Source organism: Electrophorus electricus, chromosome 13 (genome assembly GCF_041902795.1).
Source record: "Electrophorus electricus isolate QZ-2024a chromosome 13, ASM4190279v1, whole genome shotgun sequence".
Lineage (NCBI taxonomy): Eukaryota > Metazoa > Chordata > Actinopteri > Gymnotiformes > Gymnotidae > Electrophorus > Electrophorus electricus.
In genome coordinates, this window is record NC_137509.1 from 1297501 (window position 1) to 1325000 (window position 27500).

The 27500-nt window shown below is 45.3% G+C and overlaps 1 protein-coding gene across 3 annotated transcripts in view; it reads right to left on the reverse strand.

The window, feature by feature from the left end:
• sorcs2 (sortilin-related VPS10 domain containing receptor 2) overlaps positions 1–27500 on the reverse strand; it is a 230121-nt gene that overhangs the window by 113705 nt on the left and 88916 nt on the right. For all 3 annotated transcript variants that reach the window (XM_081725448.1, XM_081725449.1, XM_081725450.1), the window contains exon 3: positions 2671–2770. In XM_081725448.1, coding sequence (XP_081581574.1) covers positions 2671–2770 — 100 coding nt within the window. The remainder of the gene's footprint in view (positions 1–2670; positions 2771–27500) is intronic.

Sequence of the window (27500 nt, forward strand, 5' to 3'; positions counted from 1 at the left end):
GCCCAGTGCCAGATAACAGGAGACAAAAGCAGGTGAAATCTGTCCTGTTTGAAATTAAATGGCTCCCTTAAGCCCTCTGTCACAGTTAGTTGAGATTTGTGTTGAGACTGTGACGAGACATAGGGGAGGCCGACACAATCGCTCACAGATAAGTGCACTGTCACAGTTAGTTGAGCTTTGTGTTGAGACTGTGACGAGACGTAGGGGAGGCTGACACAATTTGCTCACAGATAAGCGCTCTGTCACAGTTAGTTGAGCTTTGTGTTGAGACTGTGACGAGACGTAGGGGAGGCCAACACAATCGCTCACAGATAAGCGCTCTGTCACAGTTAGTTGAGCTTTGTGTTGAGACTGTGACGAGACGTAGGGGAGGCCGACACAATCGCTCACAGATAAGCGCTCTGTCACAGTTAGTTGAGCTTTGTGTTGAGACTGTGACGAGACGTAAGGAAGGCCGACACAATCGCTCACAGATAAGTGCACTGTCACAGTTAGTTGAGCTTTGTGTTGAGACTGTGACGAGACGTAGGGGAGGCCGACACAATCGCTCACAGATCTGCGACTAGAGCTCATCTGATAGGTGGCTTCTTTTTTTTTAAATGTTTCTGAATGTGTGCAGATATGGAAATTAGTTAATGAAGATATAAAAAAGATATAAAAAGAATAATATTATAAAATCATGCTACTGTTTTCTCTCACTTTCTTCTCTCTCACTCTCTCTCTCCTCTCTCACTCTCTCACTCTCTCTCCTCTCACTCTCATCTCTCTCACTCCTCTCTTACTCTTTTCCTTTTTCACTCTCTCAGTCTCTCCTCTACCCTCATGGATCTGGTGGCCAAATCCAAACCACAGACCCAGACACACACTGCATACACCACCCTCACATACATACACCCCCCTCACATACATACACCACCCTCACATTCACACGTAACACCCCAGATTTGAAACTAACAGGTTAACAAAAACTCACACCTAAACATATGCACTAACATCGTGTGTGTGTGTGTGTGTGTGTGTGTGTGTGTGTGCTATATGGTCACGTATATTGTGGAACGTCTCTTGCGAGAGATGTGCGCTTGTGTGTGTATGTGTGTGACAGAGTGTGTATACAAAGTTATTGATAGATTGGAATCTTCTCACCTGTTTAAAAAGGAGTGCCTCTTGTCATTGATCCTCTGTCTGAGCTGATCACAGTTATTGATTTCCATCACAAACCATGAAATTCAGATTATTATAATTCAATTATACAAACACACATTTCTTTTCTATCTTACATACACACTAAGTACCACGCACACACACCCATACTAATAACAGCCAGTGTTGCTATGTGAACTGATTCTTTATTGTATACCACATAAGAGGCACTGCAACATGAAACATGGACCTTGGTTTGTTTGTATCTGTGACTTTGGTATGAAAGCTTCAGGCAGGTTCACACGCACATGCAGTGTGTGGAACACAGTTGTACATCACAGTTGTACATCAGCTGTGACAGAGACAGACAAGACACTGAAGAGACAGAAGACGCACTGAAGAAACATTGAAGAGATGCTGAAATCACACTGATGAGACACTGAACAGACGCTGATGACACACTGAAGAGACACAGATGAGACAATGAAGAGACACTGGTGAGACACGGATGAGACGATGGAGAGACTCTGATGAGACACTGATGGGACAGTGATGAGACAGTGATGAGACAGTGATGAGACACTAGGTCCGTTACACAGGAAGCAAATGAGCAGGCCTGAGCTCCCTGTTAGACTCCCCCTGTTTTTAGGGAACATCTGAATAAACTGCACTCTGTATGAAACCAAACGAAGCATTTCAAACGTGTGATTGTGTGTGTGGCCTGACATTGGGCTGCTAAATGAAGGCAGGAGCGATCGTGACATGGTGTTCATTTTTTCGATTCTTTTGTGCACCCTTGAGGCCCGACTCCCCGAAGCGCGCCTCTGGTCTTCACCCCGCGGGAACTGGGTCCTACGCTCGGCCAACACCAATGCAGGGCTGCATCAAACACACACTTACCCTACCAGAACCGCGGGTAAAACACACTTTTGGCTTTTTCTGTTAGAACTGCGTGAAACACACACTTTCGGCTCCGCTGATGAGAATTTGGAGGACATAGAAAAGCCAGGAAGGGTTCTGAAGGGTTTGACTGGCAGATGGGCCCTGTGCCAGCACGGTGGGAGGAACCTCCAGCAGGGCCAGCAAGCCGAGAATACTCTGAGCCAACGTTCTCCAACAAACACCAACAAACACCAACACTGAGCCAACAAACACCAACTAACACCAACACTGATCATGTGCCACTCCTGGCTATGACTAGGGAGTCTCTCGAAAGGTTCTCCCTCATTCACACTGGTTCGGCAGTTGTGGAAATGAAGCGATTTCTCAAATATTCTACAACCACTTGACAACATTAAATTGCTGGTTTGTTTGGTGGTGGTGGTGTTTGTTTTGGGAGGCTGGTGCTGGGTAGGAAGTGCTCTTATGGTGTTTGAATTCAGGTGTTGTTTATAGAACGCTGGTGATGTTTGGGGAATGGTGCCGTTAGTCAGGGAATATTCTCCATGCTAGAATTCCTACCTTCTTCTAGTTAGAATTCCTACCTTCTTCTAGTTAGAATTCCTACCTTCTTCTAGTTAGAATTCCTACCTTCTTCTTGTTACTTGGGCAAATGTAGAAATTTGTCACTATGATGGTCGTTCCAGGCATCAGGTTGAGCTTAGTATAGGTGGTCCCATAATCACTGGACCTGAGAGAGAGAGAGAGAGAGAGAGAGAGAAAGTGAGGGAGTGGGGAGAGAGAGAGAGGGAGAGAGAGTAATAGAGGGAGAGAGAGAGGGGGAGAGAGAGAAAGAGGGAGAAAGCGAGAGAGAGAGAGGGGGAGAGAGAGAGAGAGAGAGGGGGAGAGAGAGAGAGGGGGGAGAGAGAGGGGGGGTGGAGAGGGGCAAGAAGAGACAAAACAAAACCATTCAGAAGTGCTGGATCACTGAATTATCTCCTCAACTTCCAATTATGTTAAAAACATAGTTATGAAAATATGCAACAACAGGGACATGACTCATCAGATCATCCTGCCCACAAAAACGATTTCCTCTCATCACATTTTACTGTGAGCAGATAAAGGGTGTTTTTCAAAGCACAGAGGTAATTCAACATGCATCCTTGAAAAAAACACTGACGTCAGCACAAACCCTCCAGATCTGAAGGCACACACACGTTTGGCCACAGATCGACCAACACACATATCTGAAATGTAGCCAAAGTCAGCAGGTACTGAACATAAGAGGCTTTCTGACATGAGTTCTTTGTCCTCTAGGGCAGCTCGGTCTTTACTCCAGACACTGGTGTTGTCTGAACACTGATGATGGTTCTTTCTTCATCCCCTCAGACCAAATCAGACAGCCAATGGAGCACATGATGACAGGGCCAAGCAGAGGGGGCGTGGTCAAGTGTAGGGGGCGGAGCATAGCTGTTGGAGGCACAGGTGGTCAAAGAGGAGTCATGTTTACTTTGCAAATCCAGTCACACAGCTCACAGAGCTCACAGAGCTCACACAGCTCACAGAGCTCACACAGCTCACAGAGCTCACAGAGCTCACACAGCTCACAGAGCTCACACAGCTCACAGACCTCACACAGCTCACACAGCTCACAGACCTCACACAGCTCACAGAGCTCACACAGCTCACACAGCTCACAGACCTCACAGACCTCACAGAGCTCACAGAGCTCACACAGCTCACAGACCTCACACAGCTCACAGACCTCACAGAGCTCACACAGCTCACACAGCTCACAGACCTCACAGAGCTCACAGACCTCACACAGCTCACAGACCTCACACAGCTCACACAGCTCACAGACCTCACACAGCTCACACAGCTCACAGACCTCACAGAGCTCACACAGCTCACAGACCTCACACAGCTCACAGAGCTCACACAGCTCACAGAGCTCACAGACCTCACACAGCTCACACAGCTCACAGACCTCACACAGCTCACACAGCTCACACATGAGTGATGCCATGAATCCAATTCCACACCATAGATGTTTCCAGGCAGACTGGAGTTCTCTGTTTTAAAGGGTAATAGCTGTAGCTGTAGCTGTAGCTGTAGCATATGCTAAATTGAATTTTTATGTCTTCTTTTGTAGTGACACACACACACATATACACACATCTGCACACACCCACACCCACATACATACGCACATGCAAACACACAGACACACACACAAACACACACATGCACGCATCTGCACACACCTACACATGTATACATAAACACAAACACACACACACACACACACACACACACACATGCACACGCACACAGACATGTGTGTCCAAAGGAGAGGACAGATCCTCAGAGAACCCTCCTCCTACTCTACAGAGCAGCACTTCCCCACAGGCACTGAGGAAGCATTCCAGTCCTGATCTGTCCGTCACCTAAAAGAGCTGTTTAATCTGGACAATATACAGCTACAGAGAGCAAGAGAGAGAGAGAGAGAGAGAGAATGAGAGACAGAGAGAGAAAGAGAGAGATTGAGATTTTCAATAAACTTTATTAATCAATTACAACATACAGAACACACATTTAAACACACCTTACAATAAAAAAGAAAAGTTAAATTAAAGAAAATCACCAAAAACCACTCCCTCATCTTTTACAGAGCATGCAACATCATTGTAACCCCAAATATTTTCAAAAGTGGTCAAATCATTCATAACAGAATAAAACTTCAAATATAACACTATATGACTCTCCACTAATCTTTTAAACACATTTACAATACTGCTGTCAGTCTGACCCTCAATCAAACACTTCCTGCTGATCCACACTGCCATCTTGGATTGCCCTAAAATGAAATTTAAAAGTTGACATTGTGCTTTCTTCTTCTGTGTGTAATTATACCCACAAATAAAGAGAACTTGTGTAAAAACAACACCAAACAGTTAAAAGATCATTACTAAGACACTAAACAAGGGCATCAACCTGGGACATTCCATAAAACAGTGAAAAACTGTTTCCCTTATGCCACAATACAGACACTCAGGACTCACAGCTGGGTTTAAAACTGAAACAAAAGCATTAACCGCTACAACACCATGTAAAATTCTCCACTGTAAATCACCGTAAGGCCTCGTCAAGGGTGGTTTATAGAGCGCTCTCCATGCTGGATTAAACCCTTCTCTCCCAGTTTAATTGATCTTTAACACTTTAACACAGGCCCTGTAGAGGGTCTTCCCTGACACCTCCTCTACAGCCTTGTTCTCAACTCCAGATAGCTGCAAAAAGAGGCTCTCACAATCCCCAAGGTCAGGTGATAATGGCAACCTGGGGACTGTGTGGATGCCACCACTAACACTACTGTCACTGGAGGGAAACGTGGGAATTAGATTTGAGCAGAACTTGTTCTTGCTCTGTTAATGCAGATCTACATTTACTTAGAAGTTGTATGTTAGGGTTAGAGGTTAGAGGTTAGGGTTAGGGTTATGTTAGGGTTAGGGGTTAGGGTTAGGGGTTAGGGTTAGGGTTAGGGTTATGTTAGGGGTTAGGGTTAGGGTTTAGGGTTTAGGGTTAGGGTTAGGGTTAGGGTTATGTTAGGGTTAGGGTTTAGTGTTTAGGGTTTAGGGTTAGGGTTAGGGTTATGTTAGGGTTAGGGTTAGGGTTATGTTAGGGTTAGGGGTTAGGGTTAGGGTTTAGGGTTTAGGGTTAGGGTTAGGGTTATGTTAGGGTTAGGGTTAGAGGTTAGGGTTAGGGTTATGTTAGGGTTAGGGTTTAGGGTTAGGGTTTAGGGTTTAGGGTTAGGGTTGGGGTTGGGGTTATGTTAGGGTTAGGGGTTGGGGTTAGGGTTGGTGTTAATGGGTTAGTGTTAGGTTTAGGGGTTAGGGTTAGAGTAGGGTTAGGGTTAGGGTTATGTTAGGGTTAGGGTTATGTTAGGTTTAGGGGTTAGGGTTAGGGTTAGGGTTAGAGTAGGGTTAGGGTTAGGGTTATGTTAGGGTTAGGGGTTAGGGTTAGGGTTTAGGGTTTAGGGTTAGGGTTAGGGTTAGAGGTTAGGGTTAGGGTTATGTTAGGGTTAGGGTTTAGGGTTAGGGTTTAGGGTTTAGGGTTTAGGGTTAGGGTTGGGGTTGGGGTTATGTTAGGGTTAGGGGTTGGGGTTAGGGTTGGTGTTAATGGGTTAGTGTTAGGTTTAGGGGTTAGGGTTAGGGTTAGGGTTAGAGTAGGGTTAGGGTTAGGGTTATGTTAGGGTTAGGGTTATGTTAGGCTTAGGGTTAGGGTTAGGGTTAGGGTTAGGGTTAGGGTTATGTTAGGGTTAGGGTTATGTTAGGCTTAGGGTTAGGGTTAGGGTTAGGGTTAGGGTTATGTTAGGCTTAGGGTTAGGGTTAGGGTTATGATGGTGTTAATGATCCTATCTTAATCAGCTCATTTCAATCAGTGATTAGCGGTCAGGACTAGCAGAGCAACAGAAAGGATAGAACACACAGCAAAAGAGGGCAGAATGACAGGGAGCCAGAGGGAGAGAGAATGGAAGGGTTAAACATGCTAGATGAGAAATTAGTGTCCTGTGGTTTCAGTTCCTAATTAACCTACTTTGATCAAATTCAGCTCAGTCCTAATAAATAATTGTGTAAGAGGGTTTAGCAAAATAGGATGTAACTTAAGTGTTTCAGGAAGAGTGGGTAAACGGTGGTGGTGTCTGTGTTTTCTGGTTCAGTCCTATTTTTGCTGAAAATGACCTAATGATACATTATGTTAATGAGGTCAGTTGCAGTAGGCTTACATTTAATCAAAATGTGTTGTATATTGTGAGTGTTCGTGTATATTGTGAGTGTTCGTGTATATTGTGAATGTTCTTTTGTTCTTTTCAGAGACAAAATCAAAAAGCTTAATCTTCCTACCGGTATGAGAAAGCCTATGAAGTGTGTTGGGCATGTGTTACAGGACACTGGAGTGTTGGGAGTGTGTTACAAGACACTAGAGTGTTGGGAGAGTGTTACAAGACACTGGAGTGTTGGGAGTGTGTTAGAAGACACTGGAGTGTTGGGAGAGTGTTACAGGACACTGGAGTGTTGGGAGAGTGTTACAGGACGCTGGAGTGTTGGGAGTGTGTTACAGGACACTGGAGTGTTGGGAGTGTGTTACAGGACACTGTCCCCCCCCTTCCTCATTTCTTACTCCTGAGGATTTCATAACCTTCTTTGAGCAGAAGGTTGCAGCAATCCACCAGTCCTTCTCCTGTTCCCACTCTTCCCTCCAGTCCTTCTCCTGTTCCCACTCTTCCCTCCAGTCCTTCTCCTCTGTTCCCACTCTTCCCTCCAGTCCTTCTCCTGTTCCCACTCTTCCCTCCAGTCCTTTTCCTGTTCCCACTCTTCCCTCCAGTGCTTCTCCTGTTCCCACTCTTCCCTCCAGTCCTTCTCCTGTTCCCACTCTTCCCTCCAGTCCTTCTCCTGTTCCCACTCTTCCCTCCAGTGCTTCTCCTGTTCCCACTCTTCCCTCCAGTCCTTCTCCTGTTCCCACTCTTCCCTCCAGTCCTTCTCCTGTTCCCACTCTTCTCTCCAGTCCTTCTCCTGTTCCCACTCTTCCCTCCAGTCCTTTTCCTCTGTTCCCACTCTTCTCTCCAGTCTATTTCCTCTGTTCCCACTCTTCTAACCAGTGTTCATTTCCCAACATCCAACTCTCTGGCTTTTTTTTCTCCTCTCCTCAATCCGACTACATGTCCGCTGGATCCCATTCCTTCTGCTCTGTTCCAGACGATCTCAAGACATCTGCTTCCTTTCATCTCTGTCATCAACAGTTCCTCATCCTCTGAACATGTGCCAACTGTGTTCAAAACTGCCAAGGTGGTATCAATCCTCATGAAGGCCACACTCGATGGCTCCAACATTGCCAATTACAGACCGATATCACTTCTCTTTTTCCTTTCCCAAACACTTGAACGAGCAGTTTACAATCAATTATCTCTTTTTCTCACCCAGAACCAGCTGCATGTTCCCTATCAGTCTGGCTACAAACCAGCACATTCTACAGAAACAGCCCTCATAGCAGTGACTGAGAAACTTCATGCTGCCAAAGCTGCCAAACTGTCATGTTTTGATTCTTCTAGACCTTTCAGCAGCCTTTGACACAGTGAACCGCAACATTCTTCTCTCTGTTCTCTCCAGGCTTGGTGTGACTGGCTCTGCTTGGAGATGGTTTCAGTCCTATCTGGATGGACGGTCCTATCAGGTGACATGGAGAGGATCCACATCCAAACCGTGTAGACTCTCCACTGGTGTTCCGCAGGGCTCAGTATTGGGCCCCCTTCTCTTCTCTTTGTATACTCGTTCTCTTGGTGATGTAATATCTTCTCGTGGTTTCTCCTACCACTGCTTTGTCTATGACACTCAATTATTTCTTTCTTTTCCACCCTCTGACACGCAGGTCTTCAGACATATCTCGGCATGCTTGACTGACATCGCGTCATGGATGACAGCCCACCACTTGAAGCTCAACCCCAGTAAAACAGAGCTTCTGTTCATCCCAGGTACTCCCAACCCTTACCATGACCTCACTGTCTTCTTTGAGAACTCCCTGGTATCACCATCCAAAGCTGCATGTAGCCTGGGCATAATTATGGACAACCAGTTGTCGTTCTCAACTCATGTTTCTAATCTAACCCGGTCTTGCAGATTTCTCCTTTGCAACATACGAAGGATTCGGCCCTTTCTCTCACAGGAAGCTGCCCAGGTGCTTGTGCAGTCTCTTGTGATCTCAAAGCTAGACTACTACAACTTGCTACTTGCTGGTCTTCCTCCAAGAGCCATCAAAGCTCTACAACTTTTCCAGAATGCAGCAGCACGACTGGTCTTCAATCTTCCAAAGTTCACACGTTACTCCACTGCTGCACTCCCTTTATTGGCTCCTAGTAGCTGCACGCATCAGATTTAAAACCTTGATGCTTCCCTACAAAGCAAAAATGGACCCGCCCCTCCATACATGATCTCAATGGTCAAAGCCCAATCTGTACCTCGAGTTTTGTGAACCTCAAATACGGCTTGGCTTGAAATACGATGTATTACAAGACACTGAAGTGTGTTAAGAGAGTGTGTTACATGACCCTGAAGCATGTTGGGAGAGCGTGTTACAGGACACTGTGGTGTGTTGGGAGAGTGTGTTAAAGGACACTGGCATGTTGGGAAAGCGTGTTGCAGGACACTGGCATGTTGGGAGAGCGTGTTACAGGACACTGTGGTGTGTTGGGAGAGTGTGTTAAAGGACACTGGCATGTTGGGAAAGCGTGTTGCAGGACACTGGCATGTTGGGAGAGCGTGTTACAGGACACTGTGGTGTGTTGGGAGAGTGTGTTAAAGGACACTGGCATGTTGGGAAAGCGTGTTGCAGGACACTGGCATGTTGGGCGAGTGTGTTACAGCACACTGTGGTGTGTTGGGAGAGTGTGTTACAGGACACCGTGGTGTGTTGGGAGAACGCGAGGTTTAGTCAGTAGATACTTTACCAATGACTCTGGTCAGTGTTCCTTAAACATATACAGTACTATAGCAGGACTCAGCATACATGGGACTAACAGACTAACATGAGACACACGTGTCACGGCTCACCACCACACAACTCTGTCTTAGAGGTGCCTGAAGTATCCTGAAAGGTATTAATTCCACGGTTTCAGTCCACAGAGGCACATGATGGAAACATCTGACAATATCATGAGATGTTCCTCTCACTGCTGTCCCCGGAAAATACTTTTACATTCATTTCATTATTAAACACAGCATTAAATGTGTCTAATATTGACAAGTATATACCTACAGTAAACACCTAAAGAGTTGAATAAAGCCCTACAGAGTTGAATCACCACCTACAGAGTTGAACAAAGCCTGACACAGTTGAAACAACATCTACAGAGTTCAGTCCAGTTGGGCATTTTGCTGTGTGGTGACAGCATGCACTGACCTGCTGGCTTGTAACTGTGCCTTTCACACTGATAAATCATTAGTTTTCAAGTATGCTGATGAGAATTACAATTTCTGTCTGTTAGTAATAGGATTGTTTCTCATGGCTGGCTATGAGGTCTCCTAATTGGATAAGTGGTTTGTTATTACACCTGTTATTACACCTGTTAGGAGTGGTTATGAATTACTGAAGGGAACCTTAAATTAAAATGTCACCAGTGACTTTCCCAGACTGTAGAGAGGAGAGAGACAATCCAAATGTGTGTGTGTGTGTGTGTGTGTGTGTGTGTGTGTGTGTGTGTGTGTATGTGTGTGTGTGCGTGCGCGTGTGCTGTCATACTGAAACGTACACGAGTCAATTTGCTGTCACTCCAAATCTTGTCATTACCAACATCCCTGGTCTATATATTAGGTATACTTTCTCACTATTGGTCGACCTTGAGCAGTGAGGAGTCAAACTCTGGTGCTATTGGTCGACATAGAGCAGCACAGGGCACAACTGTCTCAGTATTGGTTGAAGCACAACAGCGAGGGCTCCCTGACCAAAGAAAACATCACATCCCACTGTGTCAGATGAAAGAATAGAGAGAGAGATTGGGAAGAGATGACAAAAGGAAAGCATGTAGAAGTCTGTTCTCCTCAACCTATCAGTGATGCTCATTCAGCCTAAACACTCATACTCTAAACATGTGCTTGAGAGTCATCTTTGATGTCGGCTCTGATGCCACAACACGATGAAAAGCAAGAAAAAGACGGGGAAGTGAAACGCTATTTATTAAAACTTTGTTAAAACGCTGTTTATTAAAACGCTGTTTATTAAAAGTACGAGTCAAACCTGCTTTTATAGCATGGGGATATATCAGAACAAACAAAGTCTATAAATAAAGTTTGGTTGACTGATCTACCCTGATTTAGACAAACACACATGATTTAGACAGACACAAGCACTCATGACTTAGACACACACACACACACACACACACACACACACACACACACGGTTTAGACAAACACATGATTTAGACAAACACAAACAAACATGATTTAGACAGAGACACGCACACACATGATTTAGACAAACACAAACAAACATGATTTAGACAGAGACACGCACACACATGATTTAGACAGAGACAAACACATGATTTAGAAACACACACACATGATTTATACAGACACACACACATGATTTAGAAACACACACACGATTTAGACAGAGACACACACACGATTTAGACAGAGACACACACACATGATTTAAACAGAGACACACACACAAGTACTATTTGACAGAAGAACGCCAGCAGAACAGTGTAATTCCAGTTTATAATAACAAATTTCAGATCAATTTCATAAATTTGCTCTGACAAGTCTCCTGAAAGAAACAGGAATCCTCTTCCGGGACTGGTCTGAATTCCTCTCTGCTGCAGGAACAGGGCTAATATGACCTTATTCTGGGAACACTGATGTTTTTATTTGCAGGGGTTTGAATGTGACCTCAAGCAAATTCTACATAAACTGTTTTATTTGATGTTTATTATGAAATGTATTTCTTTTGACATTATGTAAGAGGAGAGTGTTTGATGTAGGGTCCCTTCTTTTGAGCAGAAGTGTTATGGCTTCAGTGTTTCTCCACGTCGCAGGATGTATCATCATAGTGCTCCCACAGCAACGTCTCTGATGAAGCTAAGGGCTAAACTTCAAAAGCACTATTGTCTCGGTGAGCTCACTAGATATCACAGCTTTGATTTCTGTTAAACACTTACTACACTTTCTAAGATGATATTCTTATGTTGGTGAAGGGACTTGCATATTTCAGTGAGCCTCAGGCCTATGTCAAGTTAAATACTTCCTGTAGGGTCCCTATGTCAAGTTAAATACATCCTGTAGGGTCCCTATGTCAAGTTAAATACATCCTGTAGGGTCCTTATGTCAAGTGAAATACTTCCTGTAGGGTTCCTATGTCAAGTTAAATACATCCTGTAGGGTCCCTATGTCAACTTATATACTTCCTGTAGGGTCCCTATGTCAAGTTAAATACCTCCTGTAAGGTCCCTATGTCAAGTTAAATACTTTCTGTAGGGTTCCTATGTCAAGTTAAATACATCCTGTAGGGTCCCTATGTCAAGTGAAATACATCCTGCAAGGTCCCTATATCAAGTTAAATACATCCTGTAGGGTCCCTATGTCAAGTTAAATACATCCTTTAGGGTCCCTATGTCAAGTTAAATACTTCCTGTAAGGTCCCTATGTCAAGTTAAATACTTCCTGTAGGGTCCCTATGTCAAGTTAAATACCTCCTGTAGGGTCCCTATGTCAAATTATATACTTCCTGTAGAGTCCCTATGTCAAGTGAAATACTTCCTCTAGGGTTCCTATGTTGTTAAATACTTCCTGTAGGGTCCCAATATCAAGTTAAATACATCCTGTAGGGTCCCTATGTCAAGTTAAATACATCCTGTAAGGTCCCTATGTCAAGTTAAATACATCCTGTAGGGTCCCTATGTCAAGTTAAATACTTCCTGTAGGGTCCCTATGTCAAGTTCTATACTTCCTGTAGGGTCCCTATGTCAAGTTAAATACCTCCTGTAAGGTCCCTATGTCAAGTTAAATACTTTCTGTAGGGTTCCTATGTCAAGTTAAATACATCCTGTAGGGTCCTTATGTCAAGTTAAATACTTCCTGTAGGGTCCCTATGTCAAGTGAAATACATCCTGCAAGGTCCCTATGTCAAGTTAAATACATCCTGTGGGGTCCCTATGTCAAGTTAAATACATCCTGTAGGGTCCCTATGTCAAGTGAAATACATCCTGCAAGGTCCCTATGTCAAGTTAAATACATCCTGTAGGGTCCTTATGTCAAGTTAAATACATCCTGTAGGGTCCTTATGTCAAGTTAAATACTTCCTGTAAGATCCCTATGTCAAGTTAAATACTTCCTGTAGGGTCAGCCTTGGTGAATAGGTCTGAGGGGAGGGACCATACAAAGAGTGGTCCAAAAGACCACCAGGAAAGATGTTTCTATAGATATCCTGCCTGAATTAGGAACACTAGGAGGGTGGTAGGAGGGTGGAGAGACAGTCAGTAGGAGGGTGGAGAGACAGTCAGTAGGAGGGTGGAGAGACAGTCAGTAGGAGGGTGGAGAGACAGACAGTAGGAGGGTGGAGAGACAGTCAGTAGGAGGGTGGAGAGACAGTCAGTAGGAGGGTGGAGAGACAGTCAGTAGGAGGGTGGAGAGACAGTCAGTAGGAGGGTGGAGAGACAGACAGGAGGGTGGAGAGACAGACAGTAGGAGGGTGGAGAGACAGTCAGTAGGAGGGTGAAGAGACAGTCAGTAGGAGGGTGGAGAGACAGACAGTAGGAGGGTGGAGAGACAGTCAGTAGGAGGGTGGAGAGACAGACAGGAGGGTGGAGAGACAGACAGGAGGGTGGAGAGACAGTCAGTAGGAGGGTGGAGAGACAGTCAGTAGGAGGGTGGAGAGACAGACAGGAGGGTGGAGAGACAGTCAGTAGGAGGGTGGAGAGACAGTCAGTAGGAGGGTGGAGAGACAGACAGGAGGGTGGAGAGACAGACAGGAGGGTGGAGAGACAGTCAGTAGCAGGGTGGAGAGACAGACAGGAGGGTGGAGAGACAGACAGGAGGGTGGAGAGACAGTCAGTAGGAGGGTGGAGAGACAGTCAGTAGGAGGGTGGAGAGACAGACAGGAGGGTGGAGAGACAGACAGGAGGGTGGAGAGACAGTCAGTAGGAGGGTGGAGAGACAGACAGGAGGGTGGAGAGACAGACAGTAGGAGGGTGGAGAGACAGTCAGTAGGAGGGTGGAGAGACAGTCAGTAGGAGGGTGGAGAGACAGACAGGAGGGTGGAGAGACAGACAGTAGGAGGGTGGAGAGACAGTCAGTAGGAGGGTGTATGGGGAGACGCACCTGGCGCCCCCTGGCTGAACTGTGATGACGCCCTCACAGTGGAGGCTGGTGAGGTGTACTGGTCCTGAGGGAGTGTGAAGGTGTCGGAGCAGTAAAAACCCGAGCCGTGAATGTAGTGATTCCTGGCGCAGCTCACACCCTAACGGACTCTGGAAGGGCGGGGCAAGCTTGTTTTTGTCTGTGTTGGAAAGTGCAAGCATCTAAAAGCATCCAAAGTCATTCCCCAGCAATACTGAACAATGAAAAAAAAGAAAAAAAAATTAACTGATGTAATAATGAAGTTTTTTTTTAAACTCTGCAGGAAAACTCAACATTTTGCATTTTGCACTAAAAACTGCGTGTTGCTGTTGCTGGGCTCTTTTCTCAGACCTTTAGGAGTTTCAGCCCTCTGGACATTAGAGTCAGTGGAACACCACCCACACAGAAAGCCACTAAGACCACACACAACCGCTGGACTGGGTTGTAGGGAACGAGGCTGGGGCACTCTGTAGGAGGCATGGAGTGAAAACTTAAGGACAAGGGCCCCGAGCAGTACTGACTGAGACGCGCACATCAGGGAAAAGTTCACGGGAGGAGAAGGTAATGCAGATATGATCTGAAATGTTCGAATTGTCCATAATATTACATTTATAGATTTCCCATGACTGTAATCTTTGGAAATATCTTAGCCCAACTGGGACTGCAATGTCTTGTTTAGGAATTAACAGTAATAGTATCATGCCTCACACATATAATTAAAACGTTATATTATAATTATATTAGCTATTAGATATTATACTTACGTTATATTTTTATAGTTATATTAATGAATCTGAATAGTTTAATCATGGAAAGGTTAATTAGACTGATTAAAATGAAGTAGTTAAATGAATCAATTAAAGATCACAGTGAATTCAAAAAATTAGAAAAGTATTTTAATACATTAAAATTATCTTTAACTGTCACTGTCACTGTTGGACAAATGAGTTATAGGTGGTGAAAGTAAAACGTGACAGAATACAAAATGTGAACTCATACAGGCTATCAGCTGTGCCAGTGAGCGTCATTTTCCCAGCAGTGTGGAAACACGACGAAGCCAACCGCTTTTATGCCACGTTCAGCTGGCCTCTCTCTCCAGGGTTCACCACGTTAGCAAATTTGAGCTTTAAAGATCACAAGCACTTTTCTCTGATGTTTATCTGACAGTAAATGAAAATCCTGAATTGGATTTTTTAACTTTTTCTTATTTTTTTTACTCGAAGACTGATGACAACACTGGAATTCCACTAGTAGTGTAGGAGTGTAGTAGTGTAGGAGTGTAGGAGTGTACAAGTAAACTGTAGTGTAGGAGTGTAATAGTGTAGGAGTGTAGGAGTGTACCAGTAAACTGTAGTGTAGGAGTGTAGTAGTGTAGGGGTGTAGCAGTGTAGGAGTGTAGGAGTGTACCAGTAAACTGTAGTGTAGGAGTGTAGGAGTGTAGGAGTGTACCAGTAAACTAGTGTAGGAGTGTAGTAGTGTAGGGGTGTAGTAGTGTAGGAGTGTAGGAGTGTACCAGTAAGCTGTAGTGTAGGAGTGTAGTAGTGTAGGGGTGTAGTAGTGTAGGAGTGTAGTAGTGTAGGAGTGTACCAGTAAACTGTAGTGTAGGAGTGTAGGAGTGTACCAGTAAGCTGTAGTGTAGGAGTGTAGTAATGTAGGAGTGTAGGAGTGTACCAGTAAACTGTAGTGTAGGAGTGTAATAGTTTAGGAGTGTAGGAGTGTACCAGTAAACTGTAGTGTAGGAGTGTAGTAGTGTAGGGGTATAGGAGTGTACCAGTAAACTGTAGTGTAGGAGTGTAGTAGTGTAGGGGTGTAGGAGTGTAGGAGTGTACTGCTAAACTGTAGTGTAGGAGTGTAGGAGTGTACTGCTAAACTGTAGTGTAGGAGTGTAGGAGTGTACCGGTAAACTGTAGTGTAGGAGTGTAGGAGTGTAGGATTGTAGGAATGTAGTAGTGTAGGCGTGTAGGAGTGTACCGGTAAACTGTAGTGTAGGAGTGTAGTAGTGTAGGATTGTAGGAGTGTAGGAGTGTACCAGTAAACTGTAGTGTAGGAGTGTAGGATTGCAGGAGTGTAGGATTGTACCAGTAAACTGTAGTAGATTTGAGATTTGGTGCTGTGCTGAATCCTCAACTGTCTCTTTCTCCCTCTCACAGACAACATGAAAGCAACTTGAGTTATTAAGTAATACTTGATTAATTTACACACCCCTTATATTACACCACAGGGTCCAATTCATCTCCATCACGCAACAGTCCTCCCACTGTTATCAAGCTTTCACACTTCCTTATTACCGAGGAAGGACGAGAAGGTCAGTAGATCCCATAAATCAAACCAGCACCAAAATGAAGGACCAGAGCTCCTCAAGGCGCTCCCCGGAACGGACCTGCCTCCCTCCGGCTACCTTGGATCCCAAATATTAAACCCTAAGGCCAGTCGAGGTGCCATCTCAGTCATGCCGGGTTTGAGTAAGGTTTCATGATTGATTTTGGGTTGGATTCTGGGTTCCTGATTGAATTTTGGTTTCATGATTGATTTTGGATTAGATTTTGGTTTTGCTGTACTACTGTACTACTGTTGTACTACTGTACCACTGTAGTGCTGTACTACTGTACCGCTGTACTGCTGTACACTGTACTGTACTGTACACTGTTCCACTGCTCAGGCTATTATTTTAAAGAAAAAATACCTCATCAACAGCATTTGATAAAGCTAATTTAACCTAATCTAAACTAATCTAGTTACTTTAGGAGTCTGGAGCTGGAGGGAGACCAGTCACTCAGACCAGCTGGAGCAAGACCAGTCACTCAGACCAGCTGGAGGGAGACCAGTTGCTCAGACTGGCCTTGGAAGCCCCATCGCTGGATCTGAAGTGTCTGTCCAGAACTCCAGCACCCCCTAAATATTCTCTTTAGTCTGTTTGAGTCACATGGCCAAAAGTCATTGAAAACTCAGCCCCGTCACCATATAAAGCAGATGTGGGCAGTGGTGTCTCAGTAATGTGGGCAGTAATCAGAAGGTTGCCAATTCAAGTCCCACCACTACCAACTTGCCCATAACCTTCAATTACTCAAGTTGTGTTCAGTTAGAATTGTTAGTTGCTTTGGATAAAAGTGTGAGATAAATGTGAACTTCTCAAAGCTCCACGTATCTATGATGTGGTCCTGAGCAGAAGCCTTTGAAAGTGTGTGTGAGGTGAGGTGGGTTGGGTTCAGGAAAGTGTGTGTGAGGTGGGTTGGGTTCAGGATCTCAGACCTTACAGCATTTAAACTCTTTTCTAAATGAGCAGTGCAGTGGCTGAAATAGCTCAATTATCACTGGTCTACACACAACTTCTCCAGCCTAGTCTGCTTACAGACACGCACAACTACTCAAGTCTAGTCTGCTTACACACACACTCAACTACTCCAGCCTAGTCTGCTTAGACATGCACACACACAGGTGCACATATGACATTGCTCATACCAGCATTCTAATAAATATATTGTATACATAACACAAAAACGTAAAAACATGCTGAGAACAAGACTTGCCTCTGTGTCATGCACACACACATTCATTTTTAGCTTTCATGCTTACAAATTTGGGCGTTCTCTCTTTGTGTGTGTGTGTGTCTCTCTCTCTCTTAAACACACATACACACACTCATGGGTCCTGTATGACTATGGGAAGGTGGAACACTAAACGAGGCATTTATCTCAATGACACCCCATGAGGAGCACTGGGGATGCACACGCACTTCTGCACTCTGCCTGTATCTTTCACTGCTCCTCTCCCTCTGTGTGTGTCTCTCTCTCTCCCTCTCTGTGTGTGTCTCTCTCTCTCCCTCTCTGTGTGTGTGTCTCTCTCTCTCCCTCTGTGTGTGTGTCTCTCTCTCTCCCTCTCTGTGTGTGTCTCTCTCTCCCTCTCTGTGTGTGTCTCTCTCTCTCCCTCTCTGTGTGTGTGTCTCTCTCTCTCCCTCTGTGTGTGTGTCTCTCTCTCTCCCTCTCTGTGTGTGTCTCTCTCTCTGCCTCTCTGTGTGTCTCTCTCTCTCCCTCTCTGTGTGTGTGTCTCTCTCTCTCCCTCTCTGTGTGTGTCTCTCTCTCTCCCTCTGTGTGTGTGTGTCTCTCTCTCCCTCTGTGTGTGTCTCTCTCTCCCTCTCTGTGTGTGTCTCTCTCTCTCCCCCTCTCTGTGTGTGTGTCTCTCTCTCCCTCTCTGTGTGTGTGTGTCTCTCTCCCTCTCTGTGTGTGTCTCTCTCTCTCTCCCTCTGTGTGTCTCTCTCTCTCCCTCTCTGTGTGTGTCTCTCTCTCTCCCTCTCTGTGTGTGTGTCTCTCTCTCTCCCTCTCTGTGTATGTGTCTCTCTCCCTCTCCCTCTCTGTGTGTGTGTGTCTCTCATCCTCTCTCTCTGTAGTTACTCCATTCTTCTTCATCAATACACATGAAGTATCTCTGTAATCAGACGATGAAACCCTACAGATGTCTGAACGTAAGCCAGTGCAGTTCCAGTGTGGGGACAGAGGTTTGTTTTAGTGTAACACCTCAGCATCACCTGCCTCACAGGTAAACAACATCAAAGTCCAACATGAGATTACAAACACACACGGATCAAAAAGCCTGTGTTTAATTCAGCTACATGAAACATTTATACAGCCAACAAGGAAGGTGGAACAGTGTCTCTGTGTGTGTGTGTGCGTGCGCAGCTTATGTAGTTTTGTAGTTTAAACCCAAGGCCAGGGGCAAATTGAACAAAAAAGAATGAATGCGTGTGTGTGTGTGTGTGCGTGTGTGTGCGTGCGTGTGTGTGTGTGTGCGCGTGTGTGTGCGTGCGTGTGTGTGTGTGCGTGTGTGTGCGTGCATGTGTGTGTGTGTGTGTGTCTTTAGAGGCGGTGTGTGTGACTTTTGACCCTAAAAGGATGAACAGCTCTAAAAGTGACAGGTAGCCAATGAGTGGCTGAGGTCGGAGGTCACATCCCTGCAGCCTGTGTCAGGGCATCTCAGAGCAGGAGCCAGTCATTCAGAGAGGCGGGAGGTGTGAGATGAACACTTGGACGTTGCATCTGACTGGCCTCCTGGTCCAAACCACCTTCACCGCTGAAGGTCGTGTACGATTACTAGGGTTTTGTTATTGTTGAACCATTTAGTGTTGTTTAATAAATTATTGAAAAATAGTTCTTCATTTAGATTCCAGTCCATTATATTATATAATATGTGTTAAGCTAAGTGTAGGAAACACCTGTCTGAGACTCCAAACCATACAAGGCAAAGACGAAAGTAAAACAACACTGGAGACCACAATGTTGTACAGCCTCCAAAGAGGAAGTTGCCAAGAATGATAATGGCTCTCTTTGCACACACACACACACACACACACACACGCACGCACACGCACACACACACACACACGTACACACACACGCACACACACATGCACGCACACACACACACATGCACACACACACACACGCGCGCACACGCGCACACACACACACGTGCGCACACACACACACACTCACAGAGTGTATTCAGACTGTTGTTTTACCGAAATTATAACCTTATATACTTTTTTGAGACTCAGTAGCTAGATAGAGATTACATGGCCAGTCTTCTTAATGATACACTGTAAGTATAATGAATGTATTTCTTTATAGATTGTTATTGTATAAGATTGTATTTGTATGTTTGTAAATATGTTAATGAAAGTAAAATACTTTAAATTTGATAAAATATATTTTTAATGACTTTGCTGCAGGCTGCATTGTTTCCCACCGTCCTACTGAATAATATGAATATTTGTATTGTATTTTTGTTACTGCCACTGCTGTGGGTTTGTATATACACACACATACAATACATGACAGGATATCCAAGGCAGAATGTGGAAGGTGTCATGTGTGTCATGTGCCATGAGGGTTCTACCTGTTTAGAACAGTGTGTCTCCTTCAGAAAAGATGCTGAGATGTGCCAGGGTGCTAAAAAGCTGTATGGTGCTACACTGGACCTCTGAAGGCTTAAAACCCTAAACCCTAAACCCTAACCCTAATTAAACTGAGTAGGAGAGTGTGTGTGAGATAAAACATGTGAGAACACATTGCTTGACCAGAGAAGTGACACACAAATGTGTGAATCCAGTGGATATCAAGTAAGAAAAGAGATATGACCGCTGATGTGTTCATGAAGGCCATGCCACTGTGTGTGTGTGTGTGTGTGTGTGTGTGTGTGTGGGAGAGAGAGAGAGAACAGCTGTACTCCTGAACACCATGCTGGCCTGCACTGCTGGATGACAGGGCATCAGATAGAGGAATACCAGGACGGGAGGTGGAGTAATGACAGGAGGGGAGGTGGAGTAATGTCAGGAGGGGAGGTGGAGTAATGTCAGTAGGGGAGGTGGAGCAATGACAGGAGGGGAGGTGGAGTAATGACAGGAGGGGAGGTGGAGTAATGACAGGAGGGGAGGTGGAGCAATGACAGGAGGGGAGGTGGAGTAATGACAGGAGGGGAGGTGGAGTAATGACAGGAGGGGAGGTGGAGTCCATCTTTGTTTCTGTTTCTGGCAGGAAAAAAAATGTCAACTGAGCATCAGTGTGGTGGTGTTAATACTGTTAGTGTGGTGGTGTTAATACTGTTAGTGTGGTGGTGTTAATACAGTCAGTGTGGTGGTGGTGTTAATACAGTCAGTGTGGTGGTGTTAATACAGTCAGTGTGGTGTTAATACAGTCAGTGTGGTGGTGTTGATACAGTCAGTGTGGTGGTGTTAATACAGTCAGTGTGGTGGTGTTAATACTGTCAGTGTGGTGTTAATACAGTCAGTGTGGTGGTGTTAATACAGTCAGTGTGGTGTTAATACAGTCAGTGTGGTGGTGTTAATACAGTCAGTGTGGTGTTAATACAGTCAGTGTGGTGGTGTTAATACAGTCAGTGTGGTGTTAATACAGTCAGTGTGGTGGTGTTAATACAGTCAGTGTGGTGGTGTTAATACAGTCAGTGTGGTGTTAATACAGTCAGTGTGGTGGTGTTAATACAGTCAGTGTGGTGTTAATACAGTCAGTGTGGTGGTGGTGTTAATACAGTCAGTGTGGTGTTAATACTTTCAGTGTGGTGGTGTTAATACAGTCAGTGTGGTGTTAATACAGTCAGTGTGATGGTGGTGTTAATACAGTCAGTGTGGTGTTAATACAGTCAGTGTGGTGGTGTTAATACAGTCAGTGTGGTGTTAATACAGTCAGTGTGGTGATGGTGTTAATACAGTCAGTGTGGTGTTAATACAGTCAGTGTGGTGGTGTTAATACAGTCAGTGTGGTGTTAATACAGTCAGTGTGGTGGTGGTGTTAATACAGTCAGTGTGGTGTTAATACAGTCAGTGTGGTGGTGGTGTTAATACAGTCAGTGTGGTGTTAATACAGTCAGTGTGGTGGTGGTGTTAATACAGTCAGTGTGGTGTTAATACAGTCAGTGTGGTGGTGTTAATACAGTCAGTGTGGTGTTAATACAGTCAGTGTGGTGGTGTTAATACAGTCAGTGTGGTGTTAATACAGTCAGTGTGGTGGTGTTAATACAGTCAGTGTGGTGTTAATACAGTCAGTGTGGTGTTAATACAGTCAGTGTGGTGTTAATATAGCCGTTCCTCCAGTTTTCCTTCTCTGTCATGTGTGCGTGTGGTTTCTGTGTGTTTGGAGAGTATGTGTGTGTTTCCATGTTTGTCGTGTGTGTGTGTGTGTGTGTGTGTGTGTGTGTGTGTGTGTGTGTGTGTGTGTGTGTTTTCTGTGAAACTCCTGGTGTGTTCAGGAGACTCCCCTGCTGTGACAGACACTCAGTGAAGTGTGACCACCCTGCCACAGATCCACAGGACCTGCACAGACAGCCAGACAGCCAATTAAGACCTCCTCTCTCTCTCTCTCTCTCTCTCTCTCTCTCTCACACACACACACACACACACACACACACACACATGCACGCACACAGACAATATTGAGATGGATAGCTCTCCAGAGGCACAGTGTAAATTGGTTTATTTATGTACTGGTGGAACTAATTCTGTGTGTGTGTGTGTGTGTGTGTGTGTGTGTGTGTGTGTGTGTGAGAGTGTGTTTGGTGCGTAGGTAATTTTGTCAGATCATACGTGTGACCTGACAGCACACGTTGTCTGCAGGCTGTTATTTCAAAGACAAGTACATCTGTCCCTCCCCGAGGGGTCCTTGTCAAAATATCACGCACACACACACACACACACACACACACACACACACACACACACACACACACACACACACACACACACACACACACACACAATTATCTGTTTAAAATAAATAAAGTGTAAAAGAATGAAATGTATTTTTTACAATTGTTACTTTTGCTTAAATCATCATTCATTGACTACAGAAACATTCCTTAACAAATTTAAACACGCTGCCTACTGAACTGTGATGTGTGTGCATTTCTCTCTCTCTCTCTGTCTCCTTCTCTCTGTATTATGAATGTCACAGTAATGAATTTTATTAAAGTGAAATATTTGCAAATGTAGCATGCTCTGCAGAACTGAAGCTGATCCTTCATGCTCAGACGCTCTCTTGTTGTCACAAATCAGCTTTTCACGTGTAGAGGTCACACTTGCTCACACTCACTCACACACACACACACACACACACACACATATACAGAGCTTTTCACATGTAGAGGTCACACTTGCTCACACACACTCACTCACTCACACACACACACACACACACATATACAGAGCTTTTCACGTGTAGAGGTCACACTTGCTCACACTCACACACACACACACACACATATACAGAGCTTTTCACGTGTAGAGGTCACACTTGCTCACACTCACTCACTCACACACACACACACACACACACATATACAGAGCTTTTCACATGTAGAGGTCACACTTGCTCACACACACTCACTCACACACACACACACACACACACACACACACACATATACAGAGCTTTTCACATGTAGAGGTCACACTTGCTCACACACACTCACTCACTCACTCACACACACACACACACACACACACACATATACAGAGCTTTTCACGTGTAGAGGTCACATTTGCTCACACTCACTCACTCACACACACACACACACACACACATATACAGAGCTTTTCACATGTAGAGGTCACACTTGCTCACACACACTCACTCACTCACACACACACACACATATACAGAGCTTTTCATGTGTAGAGGTCACACTTGCTCACACACACTCACTCACTCACACACACACACACACACACACACACATACAGAGCTTTTCACGTGTAGAGGTCACACTTGCTCACACACACTCACTCACTCACACACACACACACACACACTCACACACTCACATTCACACACACTCACACACACTCACATTCACACACACTCACACACACACACATACAGAGCTTTTCACGTGTAGAGGTCACACTTGCTCACACACACTCACTCACTCACTCACACACACACACACACACACATACACACACACAAACACACTCACACACACTCACATTCACACACACTCACACACACACACACACACACGCACATGCAAACACACACACACACTCGCACACACGCGCACACACGCACATACACACACACACACACACACACACACACACATGCACATGCAAACACACACATGCACACACACACACACACATGCATACACATGCACATGCTCACACACAGCTTACATTTAAAGCCAAATATCCACCCTTCTGCTTTTGCTAGTAACAGAATGGTACATAAAGTTGTGAAACACTGAACGCTCCAGAGTGTCAATGTGTGTGTGTGTGTGTGTGTGTGTGTCTGTGAGTGTGTGCACATGTGCGTGCGTGTGCACATGTGTCAGAGACCCATTTCAGACCTCACACATATGCTAGCATCATGTTTGATTAGGTTTAGTCTGAAGGTAACAGGAAGGTCTCACACACATACACACACACTCTGGCTGCAGGAGGCAGTCTAACCTTATACTCACAGGGTGACAACAGACAGAAAGTCTGACTCATGTAGACATAAGCACCTCTGACAGTGGATGTGAAAAAATAAATATTCAGAGTCCAGGAGCTTTATAGCATCAGCCAGGCTGAGGTCAAACACAGGTCACCAAGCTTGTACCAACCCACAAACCCGAGTACGTATACACTGGAATCATCTGTTAGTGATTTGATTATATACACAGTTGAAAATAGAAAATGTGTGTTAACACTAGATGTCTGCATGAATGATCTGATCCTAAAGCGTGATCTGACCTTCATCCAATACATTACGTAAATAAAGACTTATGTAACGAACACCACACGTGGCACATTTCAGCGCCGTATTTTACGGAAGGTCACTGAGGGGGAAGAGCACAGAGGAAAAGGCCTCCGGGCGTCAGGGTTCATGGCAGGTCAGAGGAGCGCAGAGCATGCGTGCGATCTAACAGGACTGGAAGGGGCTTGGGACGAGTTAAAGCCTCAGAGAGGACATGTTTGAGGTTCAGTCATGAGTCCTGACCCTAGTCCTGCTGAAGTGTGGTGGAGTTAAACAGAAGAACCTGAAGCAGCCTGAACATAAACTGACAGCTCGACTGGACTATCTCCTAACTGGTGTGCAGGACGGCTGTATAACTGGTTCTGATTATCAGACTCACACAGTGGTTCTATTTATCAGACTTATACAGTGGTTCTGATTATCAGACTTATACAGTGGTTCTGATTATCAGATTCACACAGTGGTTCTATTTATCAGTCTTATACAGTGGTTCTGATTATCACTTATACAGTGGTTCTGATTATCAGACTTATACAGTAGTTCTGATAATCAGACTCACACAGTGGCTTGCTGGTGTCACAGTTCTCTACATTCACCACAATTCCAGCAAGAATCTCCACCCTGGTCGACCTTTTCCCTTCCCTGATGTGGTGGAGCATCACACTAATCACCTATCAAAGCCACCACACTAAACTACACCACACCACACTAAACTACACCACACCACACTAAACTACACCACACCACACTACACCACACCACACCGCACTACACTACACCACACCACACTACACCACACCACACTACACTACACCACACCACACCGCACTACACCACACCACACTACACTACACTACACTACACCACACTAAACTACACTACACCACACTACACTACACCACACCACACTACACTACACCACACCACACTAAACTACACCACACCACACTACACCACACCACACTACACTAAACTACACTACACCACACCACACTACACTACACTACACTACACCACACTAAACTACACTACACCACACTACACTACACCACACCACACTACACCACACCACACTACACTACACCACACCACACTAAACTACACCACACCACACTACACCACACCACACTACACTAAACTACACTACACCACACCACACCGCACTACACTACACCACACCACACCGCACTACACTACACCACCTCATACTACACTACACTACACCACACCACACTACACTACACTACACCACACCACACCGCACTACACTACACCACACCACACCACACTGCACTACACCACCTCATACTACACTACACTACACACCATATTACAGTATACCACACTACACTACACCACACCACACCGCACTACACTACACTACACCACACCGCACTACACCACACTACACTACACCACACCACACTACACTACACTACACCACACTACACTACACCACAGCACACCGCACTACACTACACCACACCGCACTACACTACACTGCACTACACTACACCGCACTACACTACACAACACCACACCGCACTACACCACACTACACTACACCACACCACACTACACTACACCACACTACACTACACCACACCACACTACACTACACCACACTACACTACACCACACCACACTACACTACACCACACTACACTAAACCACACCACACTACACTACACCACACTAAACTACACCACACCACACTACACTACACCACACCACACCGCACTACACTACACTACACCACACCACACTACACTACACCACACCACACCGCACTACACTACACCACACCGCACCGCACTGCACACCACCTCATACTACACTACACTACACCACACCATATTACAGTATACCGCACTACACTACACAACACCACACTACACTACACCACACTACACTACACTACACCACACCGCACTGCACTACACCACCTCATACTACACTACACTACACCACACCATATTACAGTATACCGCACTACACTACACTACACCACACTACACTACACCACACCACACCGCACTACACTACACTACACCACACCGCACTGCACTACACCACCTCATACTACACTACACTACACCACACCATATTACAGTATACCGCACTACACTACACAACACCGCACTACACAACACCGCACCACACTACACTACACCACACCACACCGCACTACACTACACTACACCACACCGCACTGCACTACACCACCTCATACTACACTACACTACACCACACCACACCGCACTACACTACACTACACCACACCGCACTGCACTACACCACCTCATACTACACTACACTACACACCATATTACAGTATACCGCACTACACTAGACAACACCGCACTACACAACACCGCACTACACTACACTACACTACACCGCACTGCACTACACCACCTCATACTACACTACACTACACCACACCATATTACAGTATACCGCACTACACTATACTACACCACACTACACTACACCGCACCACACTACACTACACCACAGCACAGCACACTATACTACACCACACTACACTACACCGCACCACACTACACTACACCACAGCACAGCACACTATACTACACCACACTACACTACACTACACCACACCGCACTGCACTACACCACCTCATACTACACTACACTACACCACACCATATTACAGTATACCGCACTACACTACACAACACCGCACTACACAACACCGCACCACACTACACTACACCACAGCACAGCACACTATACTACACCACACTACACTACACCACACCACACTACACTACACCACAGCACAGCACACTATACTACACCACACTACACTACACCGCACCACACTACACTACACCACAGCACACTATACTACACCACACTACACTACACCACACCACACTACACTACACCACAGCACAGCACACTATACTACACCACACTACACTACACCGCACCACACTACACTACACCACAGCACAGCACACTATACTACACCACACTACACTACACCGCACCACACTACACTACACCACAGCACAGCACACTATACTACACCACACTACACTACACCGCACCACACTACACTACACCACACCACACTATACTACACTACACTACACTACACCGCACCACACTACACTACACCACAGCACACTATACTACACCACACTACACTACACCGCACCACACTACACTACACCACAGCACAGCACACTATACTACACCACACTACACTACACCACAGCACAGCACACTATACTACACCACACTACACTACACCGCACCACACTACACTACACCACAGCACAGCACACTATACTACACCACACTACACTAC